Source organism: Protopterus annectens, chromosome 6.part1, assembly GCF_019279795.1.
Source record: "Protopterus annectens isolate FY-2018-M chromosome 6.part1, PAN1.0, whole genome shotgun sequence".
Taxonomy (NCBI): Eukaryota; Metazoa; Chordata; order Ceratodontiformes; family Protopteridae; genus Protopterus; species Protopterus annectens.
Window position 1 is genome coordinate 411,978,358 of NC_056738.1, and position 20,905 is coordinate 411,999,262.

Sequence of the window (20,905 nt, forward strand, 5' to 3'; positions counted from 1 at the left end):
AATGTGTGATTGTTGTATAGATGTGTGGGATAGTAAAGACTAGGGATAACTCGTATGGTGTAACAGCATAACATATACATAAGTATATTTGCTACGTGAAACAGTTTTGCTAGATTAAGGAGGCTGTGGATATGTGTTGCATGTGCAGCTGCGGTTATCAGTGAGATGTTGTTTTAGTTTTCTTTTAAAGGAGATTATGTTGTCTATTTCTGTAACTGGTGATGGGAGGGCGTTCCACAGTTTAGTTATGGAATGGGAATAGATGCAGCTACCTGCTCTTTTACTATGTTTTGATACTTTAAGTAGGTGTTTGTTGTTAGAGTGTAGATTTTTGAATGGGACATAAGGTTCAATGATATTTTTCAGGGAAAGGCAAAACTCGGGTTTATAAATGAGTTTATGGGCAAAGGTAAGTTGTGTGTGATGTAGGTAATGTGCAAATTCTAGCCAGTTTAGTTCTTTAGTGGCCTGGCAATGGTGGGTGCGATATATACAGTCATTAGCTCTGTATCTTTATTCCCCTCATAGCGTCATACTTAAAAAATAGGTGAAACATTTTGATTGTACATACTACATTCTAGCCTTGGCTAAAGATGTTCTTAGCAACTCTGTTAGAAGGCTTTCAGTGCTGTCACCTACAATGAAAAGTATATATGTAAGATGCAATTTTATCTTTTAGGTAATTAAATATGGTAAGAAAATGTTCAAATAAGGAGTTACTTTTTCACCAAAAGAAGTGCACTACATTTATGACCAAAGTAAAGGAATAAAAAATGTTGGATTAATAGGCAAGTATTTTACAACTAGAATGGAAATACAAGCATGATGCAGGCAGGCTGCAACAAAGTCTGATAACAGTTATTGCTTTAACAAGATCAGAATTTCACAAAGTGAGGTAAGACATATCATATTCACTCACATTGCAGTCAGCAGATTTCAAGTTGTCTGCTACCAGTGCGGGAAGGGGTAGGGAATGGTAAACAATGCTATTATAACTTGTTTATTCAGTTTTCCACTGCCTGTGCCCTTCTTGCTTCATTAGTATGCATTCGTTTTTGTGGGATTAGAAGCATTCAACCCAAAATGTTATTGTATGTAGTATATGGCACCTGTTTATTTATTTGCTTATTGATTGATTGGCTGATTGCCTGATTTAATCAGTCTTTAGTTCTGGCTTGCTTTTATAACTATTACCGTTTAATTCAATGGTGATGGAAATTGTAAAGTGGTAGCTACCATTTTAACCCACATTTTATACCAGATATTATTTCTCAGAACATATTGTACAAACAGCTGCTCCATAAAACATAAGCAGATTTTTTAAATATTTGTACATATTTCCTTTGCTTTTGAAAGCTGTGTATATCAAATGTTATTTGCTTTTGAGGATGCTAGAATGAAACTTTTCTCCCTTGATATTTAAGACATCAGCATACGTAGATTAGGGACACCTTTATTAACAAGTTATGATAAATAATAATTTACAAAACAGAATGACAACTGTAAACATCTAGACAAATGCTCTCTCATTCTAGATCCAGATATTAGATGCAGCTCAAAGAATACTTTCAAAGATGCCCGGCCTTTGCATGAAGTAATACATATGTATGTACTGTACCATCACATGAGGCAATGCTGAACAAGGGGCAGCCAGTAAGGATAAGAAACATTCAAGGGAATAACATGCCAGGTAATATCCTGGTGTTAGCATTGACAACATTGTACTATTACACTAACATACAATGTGGTGAACTCAGGAATGTTTTACATATACTTAACTCATGTTTATAAATGCTGTTGACTATGTAAAGAAATTAATTTATAGAATCATACACACAAATTCTTCTTTCAGGAATGGGAGTTATGTCATGGATACTGCTTCATGGGTTTGATGCTTCATTCTAGATAAAAGATAACAACAAAACATAATTAATCTGTGTGTGTTTATGCATATTCTAAACAAATTAAATACATTTGTTACATCTTGTAGGCTATTATTTTACTCAGAAAAATGGTTTTATGCATTCTACAGAGGCATGATTCTTCTTATGACATATTTTGTGTTGCAGCTGCAATCTGATAATGTTCCTTTAAACTACTGATGATTTGGAATAGTTCCAATACATACAGCATCAAAGATAAGTGAAGAGTTTTCAGTTTCTGATCTGTTTTTAATTTTAACAGTCTGTATCTGCATTAGATAAAGTCTTTAAGCCTGTATTAGTAATTTCAGTAAATAAATGCACTGAATTTTGCCATTTAAATGGTCTACTTGTTGGTATTAATCCCTAGTTTCTAAATGTGATGAGTGACAGTCAGGCCACTTGAGGACTTGTGTTTGCTTTAAGTCAGTTCCAGGTGAGCGAGTTACAGAGCTATGTGTGTAAGAATGTTTGTTTTAGACTTATAGGTTGATGCTAGGTGATGAGTTGACCTACACATAGAGACTTGGATTGTTTTAGATAGATAGCACCTCCAGTAAATCTGCTTCAAATCTCATAGGTATAACTCTCCCCACAGCCCACATTAATAAGTACCTGGAACCATGAATCTGCATTTTCCAACCATCTCTTTAACAAGCCTGTTTGAAATGGACATCCTGAGACAATGCAGTAATTGCCTCATGTTTACTGACAGCCAGCATTACTTAAACCAGCAGATTAAGATTGCATAATGTTATTGGAGGCAAAGCTTCACACAAAACTACAACAGCTAGCCTAAACCACAAAGACCTTCTGAAAGACAGCACCCACCATGAAGCATATGCCTAAGAGTCAAAGTGTATCATGGCAAAAGCTCATAAGATAATCCTCCAAACAATCCAATATCCTGTAGGTGATTCCAATGTGCGACATACAGATGCACCACTTACCAGGCTGAGCACAGAAAGGGTCATGGTCAGTTACCTATCAAGCACCAGTGTTTGCCACATTACACACTAAAATCCATGCACCACAAGTACAAATATGGCATAGTCAATATGTGGGTGTAAATAGCTCTGTATGTACCTCCCTTGGCTACATGAAGACAGAGACATGACAGAGTACACTGAATATGTCTGAGATTGGTATGAGGCTACCACTGAGCAGCATCACCTCTTGTAAAATTTATAGACAGCAAGTTAAAATAATTTTTCAGACATACTGAATATGTATTAAGAGACTCTTGGCATTTTGTGCAGCATATTAAGAAAGCAGAATATGACCATGATATTTTGTTGGCGACAGAAGATGTACACAACCTATTCACAGCCATACCAAGAGTCACGGATATGAAATTATTTTCTGAAGCTATTAATAGTGACAAGAACTTAACAAACATTGACATTAGACTTGTTGAACAATGTATGCTGTACGTCCTGGATTATAACTATTTTTATTTTGAGGGGGAATTTTATTATCAGATAAAAGGTGTGACCATGGGTGCTGCATCAACCACGATATATGCAAATGTGGTTCTATAGGAATGGGAAAGAGCTTATTTATTTCAGTCACCTTACAAACCCCACATCAAATTATATTTAAGATTTTTGTTTGACATCTTTTTAATGCAGTCCGGAGATGGAATAGTTTTAAAATCACTTTTTTGCAAATTTAGAATCTACCACATCCTCTTGAAAAATTGTATACAGTACATCCAAGACTAAAGTTAATTGTTTGGATGTGATATTGTATAGGGACATGGAAAACAAGATATTATGTTCCTCAGTATATATAGAAACCAACATATTCCATCACCTTTCTATATTTTTCAAGTAACCACTGGCAGAAAAATATCCTAATAAAAGGACAAATTAAGGCTAGTGAGTGAAGACCAAGTGCTCATGGAAGAGCTTGCTAAAATGAAACAAATGTTTATTGGAAGGAATTAGCCACACAAACCCATAGAATGGGTATCTATGGAAATAGTAGAATGTAGGAATAGAACCTTTCCTGCTTTACTAAATAACATTGAAGTTAGACCAAGGACACCAAATCAAAACAATAACAATTTTTTACACTATGGTTATTCTACATATGCATAATGTGGTAAATTCTATAGTAACAGAAATTATTATAAAAAATTGGAAGAATGCAATGATATGAGATGTCAACACAAACATTTTAGGAACAAGCCCTTGATTTGTCTATGAGAGGCATGAATTTGAAAGGGATTTTTGAAAAGAAGAAAGAATAGACTTTGATAGTGTCTAATTAGGGGGAAATGTGAAAGGGTAGTATATTTAAATATTGCAAATATATTCATGAAGGCCCATATGTAATTGTAGCCAACCACCCATGGACTATATCCTGCCCCAAAGCATGTAACTTTAAAAGTAAAGCCATAGTTTACCTAGCAGACTGCCTCTACTATGATGCCTTCTATGTGAGTGAAACACAGGGGCAGCTCAGGCTAAGGATATACAAACAGCAGAGTGATTAGTAATGCACTTTAATAACATTACACTTGATGTGAGAACTTCAAAAGATTTTTGTTTATAGACAAAATTGATGTTTCTCCTAGAGGAGGGGGTTGGGAAAATACATATGAATATAAGGAACTAAGGTGGCTGCTACTGTTGAATGCACCTCAACTGCCTGGCATTAATGATGCAATCTCTACTGCCAGTGTTTTGAGGTTGCAGACAGCAAAATTGTAAAATAAAAACAAGGTGCTTGATCTAATTTGATTTCAAAAGCTAAGCAGTGTCAGCCCTGGTTATGGTTTGGGTTGGTAACTGTTATTATATAATGTTTTATCATTACAATTCATATTGATAGAATTCAAAAGATTTTTTTACATATACTTGTGTATTGTTATTGTTATTGACACTGATGAGTGACTGAATATATATACAGTTTTGTTAAAATTTGTAAACGTCTATTTATCTTTAAGAAGACGGGTCAGCTGTCGTGATCATTTGAATTACTTTAAATAGGGCACTTATTGCTGTGTTTAACAGATTCTATTGAACTCTGATTCAACTTGTATACAGACAAAAGTGCTTAATCTTAATTTTATATATATATATATATATATATATATATATATATATATATATATATAGCTTTTTTTTCTTTCTTTTGATTATACTGGTGCAGCTCATCTTGTCAGTGTGGTTGTTCTAATGTTTGTTCCTGGTTAACATGTTGAGTTGTAGAACACACACTTGCTGTTTTTTGTTTCTTTTTTGTTATCACCAAGAATGATGCCACAATATAAGCAAAAGATTATTGCTTTCAACAATTGGCTTACAGTATACATCATCCTGAGAAGAGATGGAGATGGTCTGCACCGCTCCCCTAAAAGCTTACTTATATTAGCTTAATCCTTGTTCAACCCCATAGTGCCTTTCTTAGCCAATGTCATCCTGCTAAAGCTTCCAGGGGAACATTAAGGTATTGATGCTTCACACTAGAAGCTTTAAAATAAAACACTCTACTCCAGACAATAACTCCTTGTCTTGGAAAACACTGATATATGCATCATCACAGAGTCCAGGTTGAAACTCATCAAAAGTGCTCCATCAATGTAGGGTTTCAATGTCTGTTACACATTCAGGTCCACTACATTAGACAAAGGCACTAAAGGTGTCATTGTCTGCATATTCTTATAACACTTCACCTCCAAAGTCAGCAGCAATGTACTGGTAACAGAACTGCTTATCATATCATAACTAACTATATGATCCCCTATATGCCCCCTTGATCCACAACTCCTACTTAACTAGTATGGAGTCCTATGTATTAAGCCAAATTCCTTGATTTGGGCCTTACCAGTATATGAGTCATATTTGCTCCCCACTAACTGCACCTTCTTCCCCAGTCAAATCAGACCACAAAGCAATCATATTCACCATAGGATTGAAACCTGAAGCAACTTCCAATATCTCAGCATTCAGAGATTATGTCAGGGCTAATCTACTAAAGCTGAGTAATGACCTGTCTAAATTCAAAAGCCGTTTCCATCTTGATTCCCTCAGAAATAAATGCAATGCCAAATTAAAAACAGTCCTATGTGGTGGAACCCTAATATAGATAGGGTCAATATTAAAAGAAAATTTTTAATTTCAAGCAAATAAAAAAATACATTTAACTCTCAAGATGACACAAATGCTCTTAGATCCCCAGTCCCTGATCAAATCAGCCAAAATAATATATGGAGTAAAAAGGAAGGATACCCACAATGCCTTCTTAAAAGGAAAATTCCATCTTAGAACTAATAAAAATCTATATTTCACTCTGTCTCTGAGCTATTTTAATACCTCAAAATCACTCTGACTGTTTCTTATAGAATTAAATTTTTTTTCTGCAAAATGGCTATCAATGGGCTTGACATATCAAAGTGATCTTGTTTCTCTTAAGCCTTTCTCTTTCCCATAATCCATTTCAAGTTTGTTTTATATGTCATGCTAGACATAAGTAGTGGTGTATTCCCATGCCACTGGTATATAATGGGATTAGTGACGGCCAATGACATCTTTTATACCTTCTGTAACAGGATTGCTTCTTTTATTTCTTGAATGGCCCTCATTTGTGTGTGTCTCAGAGCTTGTTTTACAGTATATTAAGAAGTTATACAGCTGCAACCAAAACCAGAAAAGTAGCTAAATTGCACACCTTTATTCAAAGTATCTTTTTGTACTCCAGGATGAATTGATAGTCTCCTGCTAGACAGTTTGGTAAATGTCCAAAAATAAAACAGCACCAAAGCACAACTATCACCATAAAACACAGCTTTAATGGATAAAAAACAGGGTAAGTGCTTTCACACATAAAATGTGCTTCATCAGACAAAATTCTTAAAAAAACAGTTGAAATAAATACCATTTGTGGCATCATTTAAACATTCAAAACATCCAATAAAAAAGCACATCCAATTAATAAATGAAAATGAATAAAATCATTTAAAGAGACTCCTTGCTTTTAAGGTTGGCTTAATGGAAACTCTCCCGTTAATGCCAGGAAATTTATCAGCTTGCATCCTGATTATCCAAAATAATTCACGCTCCTCAGTATAATTCCTGAAATCACCACCTTGAGTGTTACAACCTACCAACTCAATCACTCTAAACCCAAAGACTATGATCCTTGCCATGTTCTGCATAGTGTTTAGCTAAAGCATTATGCTCATCCTGCCTATGTGTTTCTGCAGACTGTCGTTGTAGGGAACCTTATATATTTTGCTAAGTGCAGGGCCTGTAATAGTTTCTATATAGGCAAGACCAATAGGTCTCTTTTAGAAAGGATAAAGGAGCACATGTATTGTATACATAGGCAGGATGCAAGCTGATAGATTTCCTGGCATTAATGGGATAGTTTCCATTAAGCCAGCCTTAAAAGCAAGAGGTCTCTTTAAATGATTTTATTAATTTTCATTTATTAATTGGATGTGCTTTTTTACTGGATGTTTTGAATGTTTAATTGATGCCAGAAATGGTATTTATTTCAACTGTTTTTTTTAAGAATTTTGTCTGATGAAGCACATTTTATGTGTGAAAGCGCTTACCCTGTTTTTTATCTATTAAAGCGGTGTTTCATCGGGGGCGGGGCCTAATGCCTAACTGATAGCAGCAAGTTTTTGAGCTCCTTATATTTATACTAGAAATAACAGGAAAATCTTATTATTACTAAGTAATTTTTGATAAATCTTATATGTGAAACTATTAACAATAGAATTACCAACTTTGGAGAAGAAATTCCGAAATTTTCCTGTCAAAAAAAACCTGAAGACTAACTAAGCTGTCTAGTAATGAGTAACTCTAAGAATTCTCACTTAGACTCTTCTCTGAAGAAAGAAATCCAACTGATATCAACTACTCTTCAAGACTTATCTCTGAAGATGGACAGGTTTACTGAAAACCTAGAAAACCTTAAAGATAGTTGCCAAAAACAAATTGAAGTCTTTAAGGAAATTCTGCAGCAGCAACAATTAAAAATAACTGACATTGAGTCATCTCTAAATGATATTGATGGAAGGCTAAAAGAAGAAGAGCTTCATAGTGAATTTCTATTACAACAGAATACTTGGCTAATAAACAAAATAGATGATATGGAGAATAGGGAAAGAAGAACCAACATAAGAATTTTTGGAGTCCCGGAGAAGACCGAGGGGGAAGACATCATTTCATTCTTGAATTCATGGCTACCTGAAATCTTAGGGCTGAAAGAAGGCTTGTCTTATGGAATTGAAAGAGCACACAGAGCCATCGGAAAACCACTTTCTGCCTCAACTAAATCTTTTCCAAGATCTATAGTGGTTACATTTCTGTCATTTATGGACAAATAACTGATATTGAGAACTGCATGGAGAAAAAAACCCAGTCATTTACAAGCTATCCCAAATAAGATTTGATAATGACTATTCGCCAAGACTCTTGGAACTAAGAAAGAAAACATGGCCCTTAGTGAAATTCTTAAAACAAAACAAAATAAAGGCACAGCTTGCATATCCTGCCAAAATTAGAATTCAGCATAGTAATGACATGAGATCATTCAACACCATTGAAGAAGCCACTTCCTTCATTAAAAACAACAATATAATCCTACTACCAGATGAAATGGACTGGTCAAATTCAACCTCCTTAAAGAGAACCTCGGGAAAAAACACTTGGACTGATGTGAGGAAAAAAAAAAAAAACTGATGTTAAGAACATTGATGAATCAATTTCTCTCAAAGCATTAACTAAGGTATGATTCTTATACATAGCCTTAATTTCATTACACTTCAGTCACATAATTAGTTTTCTCTTTATTTAGGAAGTATCATAATCTGTATGTTAACATATTAATATGGTAGTGGTTTGATAGAATCTTCAGATGCTAGAGTTGTGTGTTTTTTTTTTTCTGTTCCAGCTTTCTTTAGTTAAACTCTCACAGGAGTATTAGCATGTAAATGCAAGGCCACTATTATTATAAAGTTATTAACATATTGATTAATAGTTACTGTGCAAAATTTTATTAAATTAAATCCAATTCTTTATAGTCTGTCTAAAAAAAAGGGCATTCCTTGAATATTTCTTCAGGAATATGTGAAAGCGTTGTATAGAGTAAGAAGGAAGTGAATGGTAATGAAGAGAGAAAAAAAAAAAAAAAAAGAAAAAAAGGCAGAAAATCGCCTTCTAGTGTTTTAACATTCTAATTGACAGTTGGAGACTATTATTGCTTCATAGTATACCCTCGAGCTTTCTAGTCAGTTTTGTTACCTCATATCTTCACTAATATAGCCCAGCATTCCATTATAAGTTAAGAAACATGTCTATAAGCTGAGGCTTGTAGAATACTGCATTAGTTTTGCGAGTGGTGCGCCAAGCACTTTTGCAGAGTCTTTTTTGTCAGTTAGAACATTCAATGAAAATACTAACTGTGACCTGACTTCTTAGCCCCTTTATGTTTTAATCTGTTCTCCAGAAGCTGAGTAGTTCAAGAATTGAGTAGATTTTAGCAAAAGTACGAACAGGTAAATGTATAACATATAAAGAAAAGTATGCTACACATGTTTAAAATAAAGGGAAAAATATATATATATATATATATATATATATATATATATAAATAAATAAATAAAAAGCCCATTTAGTTACTTTCTTCTTGTCGGGAAATACCAAAAGTGTGGCAGTGTAGTTAACTAATGCAAGCAAATACATAAATTCAGTTTTCAACTGCGCTATGTCTGTTAAAAGTGAGATAAAATCCCAACTAATCATTGTAGTGGAGATGCCAGATTGTATCCATGATTAGTTACTGACTGTAGCTCAGGGTTTGATTTTGATAGCTCCCATTTTCTTACTGTGTGACTCTGAACTTCTTATTTAGACTGCGTTTGGGTCATCCATGTAAAAGGGCATTTTAGGTCAGGTAAGCATACCCACTTATCAATTAAAAAATGCCTATAAATGCAGTACCTGACAGGAATGATACATGCATACTTCTGAATATTCCGCTTTTAGATGCCTACAAGCATCCGAATGCAGTAATGAACAGTTGCTAGTATATCACCTCTTTACCTGTTTTTTGTCTCTCATATAGGTAATTTAATTTCCTTTACAGCTTAATAACCTAGAGCAAGCTAATTGATGAGAGTTTTTCAGTTTTGGCAGTTAGTGCTAATTTTAGCAATGACTGAATTTGCTTTGTTTGTAACCTATACTGCAAGTATTTAGTAAATAGTGTTAATATCGTGAGCTGTATAATGGACTAGCATTAACCTGCAGCAATGTGGAACTGACTTTGTTATTTGGTATTTTGGCGAAATTTCACCTACACGGACCTTAAAATTGAATTAGTAAAACACCAATAATATAAAATAAAGCTATAATCAAAACATCCTGCAATTGGGAAACATGTCTATTTACGTAACAATATTTGCTATGTGCATTCTCTGCAGTTATAAGTGCAGTGCTAACTTCTATGTATAAATTGTATTATTTTTGAAGATAAGCACAATCTGCTGTATTTACCCTTCACCTTAACAGTTAATGGGTACACCACTATGCCATAAATGCTCACGGTGATTCCTAATGATACAGTAATATCAACAGGTTTTTTCACTTTTATGTCACAGATGGGGAAAAACAGGAAAGGAAATATGGTAGGGTCAAATGTAATTTATGTGCACACTATACATTTTTTGGGAGACACTATGACACATCCATGAGCTGCTCTTATAAAGTTTTAGAGAAATGTTTACATAAACAGTACACTATGTATGTATTTGGGTCTCTCCTCATTTGTTGAACTTGTGTTTTGTTGGGTGTTAGTTGGTTGAGATTGACTTCTTGAAAGTATGAGATTTGGTTTTCATTTATTGGAAATAGTAACAGTGTTATGTATGGTGTGGGATGGTAATGTGCAAGTCTATAGTAATAACATACCTCCTCACACCATACCTGATAGAAGTGTTAGCAGAACTTATACTAGGTATAGTAATAAGCAGAATATAGTCAACCACTACACAGCATTTTAGATTTAACGGCACTTCAGTAATGATCAGTAAATCTATGCTTGTCTCACTGCAAGGCAATATTGGAGTTGCTATATATAATTACTTTAGTTTTATACAAATTACTAGAGAATATTAGTAGCTTTAAAATAGTAGGTTTATTAGTGTTTAGTTATTTAATGGGTTTAGGGGTTGAGGTGCTTTTACCCTCAGCGTAGTGTTCTTGACTGTTTTGACATTGGATTGGACATGGGTTTGGTGAATGAGGTGAGGCCCATGTATTCATGTATTTATGTATTCATGGATTCTTTGTGACAGGCACACGTTATTTCAAATCATTAACTGTATTAAGATGTGTTACAACAAGTATTGAACAATCTTGAGTCCTGTTACTGAATATTCAACAACCTCAAGTCTGAAATGTTGTGTACTCCCATCACACTCCTAAGAAACTTCATAAATAATATAGTTTAAATGATATAGGTACTCTTCACTAATTGCTGTAAGATTTAGAGATAAGAATTAAGAATATTCATTCACAATATTCACGCATCTTTTGATGGGCCACTTAATCTACTAATAAGGTTAATAAGGTCAGTAAATAGGCATATCCCAGCAGTAACAAGGTACCAACCCTTTCAAGAGTGCTCACACAAATTCTCAATTATATTGCACACATTTTTAGGTAACCCATTAAGATTATTTAATATTTATGTGTGTTTATATGTGAAAATGTTTTGGTGTAGATATAGGAGTATATTTATACATATGTACACAGAGAGGCTATATAGAATTTACTTAGAATAGTAATTAAGGAAGAATTAAAAAGAGGACTAGTCCTTATAAGATAGTAATACTATCTGTCACACTAATAACCTGTTTTAAATGTGAAGTTCAACAAAATAAATGCAAATATAATCTAAATGTATATATTATTATGCATTTTATCTCTGTTAAGAGAAGGTCAACTGACATACTTCATGTAACATAACCACATTTATAGAGGGCAGATAAGCTGAAATATTTACTTCAGCTGTAATAGACATCTACTTAGAACATTCATTAAAAAAGTAACATTAACTCTAGTATAAGTACAAACTTCTAGTAAAAGATTAATTACTTTATTGAGTTGATTTATCAAGGAACATAGTACTAATGCATGATACACTCTTTCATCAAATATTAATATTTTAAGATATCTTCAGGATCCAATTAATGGAGCTCATCTTTGAATATCCTTTTCCATGCGATTGTCGACGTTGAGGGAAAATCTGTTTGATCTTATCAGATCAATCGGATTAGAAGTGCTGTGCACTTCATGTTTGTGGAACTATGTAGTAAAGTTATTTTTCAGTCAAATAAAGTATGTTGTTACAATATTTTTCACTTTTTATTTTTTTCAGTGGCCCAATCTGAAACATTTGTTAAACTATCAAAGAAACAGTTTTGTTCATTTCAGTGTTCTTCTCAGAGGAAAGAGGGGAAAATTAACATATATGTTTTCACAGGTCCTCATAAATATTAGTTCTTTACCAATGTATTCTTTTAAAATTATAATATAATATCCTATAGAAATGACAGACATAACATTGTTGTCTTTAAATGTCAATGGCTTAAATAATACTATAAAAAGATCAAATTTACTATGATATCTAAAATTACAGAGAGCAAGTTATATTTCTACAGGAATCCCACTTTAAAACTGATGACAACTTCACCTGGATACCTAATAACTACTTAATTCTCTCTCACTCCTCATATATAAAAAAAACTAGGGGAGCTTTTATTTTATGGAAGAAAAGTGTAACTAACCCACAAATTATTTACAACTATGAGGATAAAGAAGGGTTACTTTCAATTGTAATAATAAAATTTCAGAATAGAATTTGGACACTGGTAAATGTGTATTGGATTCCTGGAATAGGACTATCTACAGTTAAAAAGCAGATAGAGCTAATTAATAGGGTAAATAAAGGTATTCTAATAGGAGGAGGAGACTTTAACTGTATTCTAGATAGTTCTGAGACAACCAACAAGAGGAACCTACGTCTCTCTTCCACAGGTAAATACCTTAAGAAATGGACAGAAAACTTAAAATTAATTGATACATTTAGTTTCAAAGAATCTAACTCATTATTATACTCACATAGTGATTATCGTTTTAATACTAAAATAAGAATAGATAAAATTTTTATATCCCCAGACTTAAATAGGAAGATAATAAAATTTTCTATCATCCCATGCCCACTCTCTGATCATAATGCCCTAATCCTTAAATTACAAATAGATTTTAAAAGACTAAATTTTGCCTCAAGAGTACCAACTTACATTACTAAATTAAAACAATTCAAACCATGGCTAGACTCAGAAATTCAATATTTTTTAGAAATAAATTCTACTGATGATCTAAAGAATATAATAATATGGGACACTCTAAAGGCCTTCTTATATGGTAGGATCATATCTTGGTTTAAAAACAAAACAAAAGAATGGGAATCAGAATTGCACAGTATCCAAAAACAAATAACAGAAATTAATACAAATACTTCTGACGTAAAGAATTCCCAGGTAATAAAAAAGAAATTGAAGATTTAAATAAAAAATATAATGAAATTTTAACTCATAAGACTAATTTGGCTTTGGAAAAACTAAAATTTAGTTCACTCTCAACATCTTCAAAACACTTACATAACTTAGCAACGAGAATAAAGAAGCAAAATATAGAAAACAATATTACAAATATTATACATGAAGGAAAAGGTAATAAAAAAGTATCAGACATAAATGATATCCTAGAAGCTTTTAAATTTCATTATACTAATCATTTTGGAAACAATAAAGACAATACTATTTTAATAGAGTCAAAAACTAGCAATCCTATAATAAATAGATTACCTGAAAAATTAAAAATTGATATTGAAAAATGCATTTCCCTCAAGGAAATAAATGACAAAATTAAGGAGAGTAAAAATAATAAAGCCCTAGGAATAGATGGAATAATAATGGAAATATACAAGATATTCCCAAATTCTGCAATTTCTTTACTTCATAAGTCTCTAAATGAAATTCAAGCTCAAAACATAATTCCACCTTCCTGGCGATATTCATTAATTACTCCAATAAAAAAAGAGAACAAGGACCCCTCCCATTGTAGCTCTTATAGACAGATTTCTCTACTTAATAACGATTACAAATTGTTTATGTCTATATTAGTCAATAGAATTAAAAAATCCTTGACTCAAATCATAAATGAGGACCAAACAGGCTTCATCTATGGCAGACATGCTTATGACAATATACAAAGAATCCTAACCATTATTGAAATATTAAATAGAGATAATATAGAGGCTCTGATAATCACGCTAGATATAGAAAAAGCATTTAATTCAGTGAATTGGGACTACTTATTTAGAATTCTAGAACTTTTTGAGTTTCCTCTAAATTGTATTAATATGATAAAGAATATATATAAAGATAATTTGGCCTATGTAAAATTAGGTCCATTTACATCAGAAGCTTTCAAAATAACTAAAGGCACTAAACAAGGTTGTCCTATGTCTCCCATTCTTTTTGCCTTATCAATAGAGCTATTTGCAATTACAATACGCAGTGACTCAAAAATTGAAGGCTTAAGTATTCATAATAAATTTAACTCCAAGGTTATGTTGTTTGCCGATGATATACTACTAACTTTATCACCAAATAATGAATCTCTTCATGAACTAGAAATGCAAGTGGAAAATTTTTTCTAAATTCTGGCCTTTGTTTTAATAAATCTAAATCAAAACATATTTTATTTAACAGAAAGGGGACCTTCTCTTGAGTAGATATCATATACTTGGAGAAAAAGTCTCTACTTTAGAATATCTAGGAATTATTATATCTGATAAAATAGATACGACTCTGACACTAAACTATAATAAAATTTTAAACTCAATAAGAACACGTACGGAAAATTGGAATAAATTGATTCTAAAATTTGAGGACAGATTGCAGCTAATAAAAATGATTCTTCTACCACAAATAAATTATATAGCACTAGCAAAACCTATAATTCCAAATAAAAAAATTCTGAAAGAAATTAGCAAAAGCCTATTATGTTTTCTTTGGTATCCAAAAAGGAATAGAATTGCTTTTTCTCATCACATTAGACCATGGGAATTAGGGGGAATTAATTTTCCAGATATAGAGACATATATCAAAGCCTCCATTTTTAAACTAGTTTTAAACTGGGTAAATCCAAATTTCTCTTCTGCTTGGAAATCTCTGCATATGATTATTTTTTAAATGAAAACAAAATAATAAATAATACATCACACTATATTCACAAAAATAGATTTTGGCATATATTATGCATTAATCTTCAAAATAACATAACAAAACCTACTAATCTATCATATTTAAATAATATTTATAATTTATTCAGATCCTTTATAAACTCAAATCCTGACATAAAAGTATGGTTTGAACTGTTATTACCATTTAATACATCAAAGAAATTTAAAAAGAAAATTCATGATAACACCCTCATTAATTGGGAATCTAATAATCTCATATGTTGGGCCCAATGCATAAATAATCTTAAAACATTAACTAGTCAACAAGTTACAAATGAATTTAATATAATAAATGTAGACAGAGTAAGTCTCCAGAAAATTTTACTCTACTCTAAAAATTTATGCAAAATTATTAATGATTTGTCCTTCAAGTCTAAGCCAAAACTTATAAACTATATTCAAGAACTGATTTATGATAACCATAACTGGCCAAATTCAACATCTAAACTATACAAGATTTTAATAGTCTACAAGGCTAAAATAGATCAAAGCACTTGGAATTTTATATCTAGAGGTTTATCAACAAATCTGTCAAACGATTGTAAAAATAATCTTCTATACTCCATTAAACTAACTTCTAATACACAAACATGGCGAATCTTCACCTGGAAATTTTGCATAGAGCCTTTTATACTCCAAATAAAATAGCTAAATTCAACTCAAATCAAAATGTTATTTGTTGGATATGCTCTTTAAGCTGTGAAGCGGATTGGTCTCATATATTTTATGATTGTATTAAAATGTTTTGGGAGAAAATTGGCAATTTTCTTCAAGCTATTTATAATGATACATTTGTTTTAACAAAGTCTTTAATTTTTTGAATATAGATGAATTAGTAGTTATGAATAAAAGAGATCAATATCTTTTATGTACTATTCTGGCGGTTGCCAGAAAGTGTATCACAAGGAAATGGAAATCTGCAACTCCTCCGTGTTTTGAAGACTTTATATTTCTACTTAAGGAGACTGCACAAAAGGAGATAAAAGTCAAGGAAGAAAGAATGTTCCCCAGAAAATGGTCAGACAACCCCTGGAATAAAATACTTACACTCATAGAAGAAATGCAACTAGACACAATCTCCATCATATGAGTTCAAAGAGATATAGACTTTTATGGACTTTTTTTTTTCTCTTCTTCTTCTCTGGATTTTTTATTAATTATTATTGTACTGTTTCTCCTTTGGGTCACTTGTAAATATTTTAAATAATGTTTTTGTTCCTTTTACTATTATTGAATTGTAATCTAATTTTACTGGTTTTTTATTTCTTCTCAAAAAACAAAATAAAAATTTGTTGAGTTAAAGCTGTGTTTCATGGTGATAGCTGTGCTTTGGTGCTGTTTTGTTTTTGGATATTTCATGTTCTGGTTACGCAGCCCATTAGTTCTGTTGGGGCTGTCTTTTCTTCTTCCATTAGTACTTTGGTAAATGTGTTGCTGTGTTGATGCTTTACAAGAGTTACAAGAAAAATTCTTTCTGATTTTTCTCTAAATGTCACAGACATATTTGATACTACATTTAAGTCATCTTAAAATGTAAAGCAGTATAAACAACAAACAATTAAAGATTAAAGCCTAGCATTTTGGTACTGTGATGTTGTTTATGTAAATTTGTCAAAAGAGGTGACAACCACCTTTGAACCATTGACTGATCTAATTGCTCTGTTTTGTTATTAAAGCATTAGATACAGTGGAAGCAGCTGTGAATCAGTGTAAGTTCTTTTCTTCTTTGCAATACTCTTTTTTATAACAGCTTCTGTGCTCCTGACATCAGCTGGACTAATTAGTCCTATAAGATTGCCAGCAGTACCTGACTGCAATTTTGTTTGTGTCTGTGGTATGTCATGCAGGTGCAGACAAATTTCTCTAAAAATGGTGTGAGAAATTAAGCTAAGAAAAGTGGGTGGTCTTTCCCCTTCTTTGATTCCAAGGCAAGGAAAACAAAGTTTTATAAAGTACAAGCAGGTTTCTGGTACCCACACAATACTGGGAACTATACTGTAGGGAGAAAATCAACCTAAGAGTTGAATTAAACTGTAGCAGGTAGAGTTTTCTTTTAACTATATTATAAACCTGAGAGACAATGTCCAGCACAAGGCATAGCTAATAGCAAATGATATCAGATACTTGATGTGATGCCCCACCACTGGACCAGTAATCAAGGAGCCTCAATCCTCACCACTGACACCAGTGGGAATGTGCACTGGGAGAATTACAAGTTATACACACAGTATTTCCCAATGCAGCATGCTGCATCAAGTGCAGTTTCCCTTAAGAGCACACAGAAACCACAATCAGTCTGGGGTTGGTTTCTCCCTCTTTCTCCAGATCACCAATAAGACTCCCCATTGGTGCAGCTACAGAGTTGAGATCTCAGCTGAGTGGCCAAGCCAAGAACTCCAGCACCCACTCTGTCCAACCAGTGTTTCATGTCTCTGCCCAAGTAGCTGACACATATACTCTTTGAGGTTTGATTTACACACAAACATACACACACACACACACACACCTGCACACACAGACACACACACACCCACACCCACACACACACACACACACACACACACACACACACACACCTGGGAAAGGTTGGCACAGGTTTACTAGCTATGCTCCCTTTTGCCAATACTATAAGGTAGTTATCACTGCCACCAGCCAGCTCCTTATCAGCTACTTTAAGACCCATAACAAAGGGTGTCCAATCTTACTGTGTAATGTTACTATTAATACAAATGGTAATTTGACCTAGAACAAGGCTATTAGGAGTGGCCCATGGTACCACCAAATAAATATGCAAGTACTCTCAGAACTTGAATACCTCTACACAGATCAGCCACAATGAAAGGTTTAAATATATTTAATAATAAATAATAAAAGAAGAAACTACTCAGTATATATTTGCAGTTACATCACAGTTCAAAATCACAGGAAATATTTAAAATAACATTGCAGGACAGTTTCAAATAAATAAAGAAAAACATTTGAATTATGCTTCACTATATTCCTGACTACATCTAAGAGAATTACTCTAACCCAGATAACTTACTTAAGAGCAAAGCAGATGTGATGAATGGATCTTGATGCTGTCAGGTCAAAGACAGAATACAGAATGCTGTGTCTCTCTCAGAGAACTCTCAAATTAATATCTCAAATATTACTGCTGGGCTAGCTTGCAGAATGACATAATTTCTTGTCATCTGACTCCTACTTCTCAGGCCCCAAAACAACCATTGATGGCAGCTGACAGCATTTAGCATCTACCTGTAAAAATACATAGACAAGGGCTTTTCCTCAGATCTATGACAGATCATGGAAGTCATAAAACAATAAAATACTTCCAAGACAATACAGAAAACTTCTCAGCACAGACATTGGGCCAGATTCAATAAAACAAAATCTCTGTGTCAGAATAGTGCAGCAGCTTCTGCACAGAATATGGCCGCCGAGCAATCCATTAAACAAGGCTGGGGGAGTACACAAGCCTGCTAGCACTATTCTGACATGGACACCACTAAATAATGCTAATTATCTCATTTGCTGGTGAAAATCATGCAAATGAGGTGAACTAGTGATTCAGTAGGCAGGCAGGCATCCGTGTCAGAGCAGTGTCCATTGCAGAAATGTATTCAGTTACTAACTGTGTACATTCCTGCAAAAATCAAAATGGGGGCATGACAGCTCAAAGTAAAGCATGCATTATGACTATTAGGCATGCTGATGGCCAAAATATGGCCATTGGTGTGGAAAATAGTTGCAAAATTATAAAAATAAAAGTTATTTTTTGGCCACTTTTGGCCATTTAAGTGTAGCACAGCGGCGCACAAACAAGATAGTGCAGAAAATAAAAAAATGTAAAAAGACAATTTAAGTGAAATCTGCATTTTGCCATTATAGTGGGTAGCATGCAGAACCAAACAATAACAGGTAACATTGATTGCTAAGGAGAAAGGCTCTGGTGTAGTCGTGAAACAAGGGACTAAGGCAGTGGGGTATGCAAATGAGCTAAATTTATTGAATAGCAAAATGGGAGACCATGTCCGTCTGCACCTAACCGTGTAGGAGCTATAATGCCGCAGTGTAAGCTGGAGAAGCAGCTGACATGAAAAGGGTGTGTGTCATGCTTGGTGTAAGCTCTTTGGAACTTTGCTGCTTCTGTTTTCTCTCAGCTAAGCAAGGGTGTGTGTCTCAGCTAGTTCATGAAATGCTGAGCATGTTCATATCCCTAGGAGGGCTCTTTCTGCTCAAAACTGTTTACTATAGCTGCAGGGGTTTGTGCAGCACACTGTGGGGCTTAAACACAAGAGAAACAATGAAAAAAAAAACAACAGGAACCAGCAGAAGCGTTTACATTTGAGCAGTGGGTGTGCAAGGCATGCCATTGGGCTTAGAATGGGAAGAAAAAGAAACTGTGAAATAGCAGAATAAAGGCACTCAATTACTAATTATATAGCTAGCAGGTGAAATGTATCATAGTCAGCCAATCACACAGGCAGCTTCTGCAGCACACCAGTATAATCTATGCAAACACCTTTCAGTTTGGTTTTTCCCACAAACTCTGCACCATTGGTTTACACACTCAGGGGAATTTTAACTGACAAAATGTTAGGGGCTGCTGTCGCTTTGATACATCAGTATGTGCTAGTGCTGAGGGCAGTGAGGAGTATAATGCTGACAACCGTCACAGACTGAGGAGGAGGAGAATAGTGTTCAGGGTAACTTACCAGGGGCTACATGAACTGGAGATAATAGAGCACTACTGGGAGGACAGGGACTTACTTCAGCAACTCTGTGAGCTGTGCCAGCCTCACCTCAGACCCAGAGCCAATAGAGGGGAACCCATCCCTGTTGAAACCAAGGTATGTGTAGCCTTAAGAATACTGGCTACAGGTACCTTCCAAAGACCTACTGGGAGCATCATGAGGGTCTCACAGGCATCTGCATCCAGGATACTCCACCAATTTATGGATGTCATGCAAACACATGCAGGTGAGCAGACATATTTCCCCAGCATCCATGAGGAGAGTACCAGCAATATGCGTCTCTTCCACTATGGTTCAGACTACCCAGAGGTACTGGGAGCCATAAACTGCATGCACATCCACATTAAGGCACCACCTGGTGAAGAGGGTAGAGTCCATGTCAACTACAAGGGCTATCACTCCATCAACTGCCAGGTTGTATGCAATGCCCAGGGCATTATCAGGAATGTGTGTGCTGGCAGCCTTACTCCCATATCTGGCATGCCTCACAGCTGTACCAGGCATTTGCCAGAGGAGACATCCCATATGGCCATCTGGAGGGGGATGCTGGCTGTGCTTTGCAGTTGTGGATGATGACACCCATCAGAAATGCATGCAGACACACACACACACACACACACACACACACACACACACACACACACACACACACACACTGAAGAACACCATAATGAGGCACACGCACAAATCAGGAACATTATAGAGCATGTGTTGGGATGCTAAAGTTATGGTTCTGCTGCCTTGACATATCTGGTGGAGCCCTGCAGTACTCTCCAGCCACATGTGCACACATGTTCATAGTATGTGCCATGCTACACAATATGATCCTGTGGAAACAGCTGTGGCAGGAACATCACAGGGAAGGCCCACACAGCCCCCCACCATTGCCAA

At 34.4% G+C, this 20,905-nt stretch overlaps 1 protein-coding gene across 1 annotated transcript in view; it reads right to left on the reverse strand.

The window, feature by feature from the left end:
- Nucleotides 1-1,436: 1,436 nt before the first annotated feature.
- Nucleotides 1,437-20,905, reverse strand: part of LOC122805304 (transmembrane protease serine 3-like) — a 609,068-nt gene continuing 589,599 nt past the window's right edge. Inside the window, exon 12 of the mRNA XM_044075392.1 lies at nt 1,437-1,901. Within this exon, the coding sequence (XP_043931327.1) occupies nt 1,881-1,901 (21 nt within the window). The 3' untranslated portion in view covers nt 1,437-1,880. The remainder of the gene's footprint in view (nt 1,902-20,905) is intronic.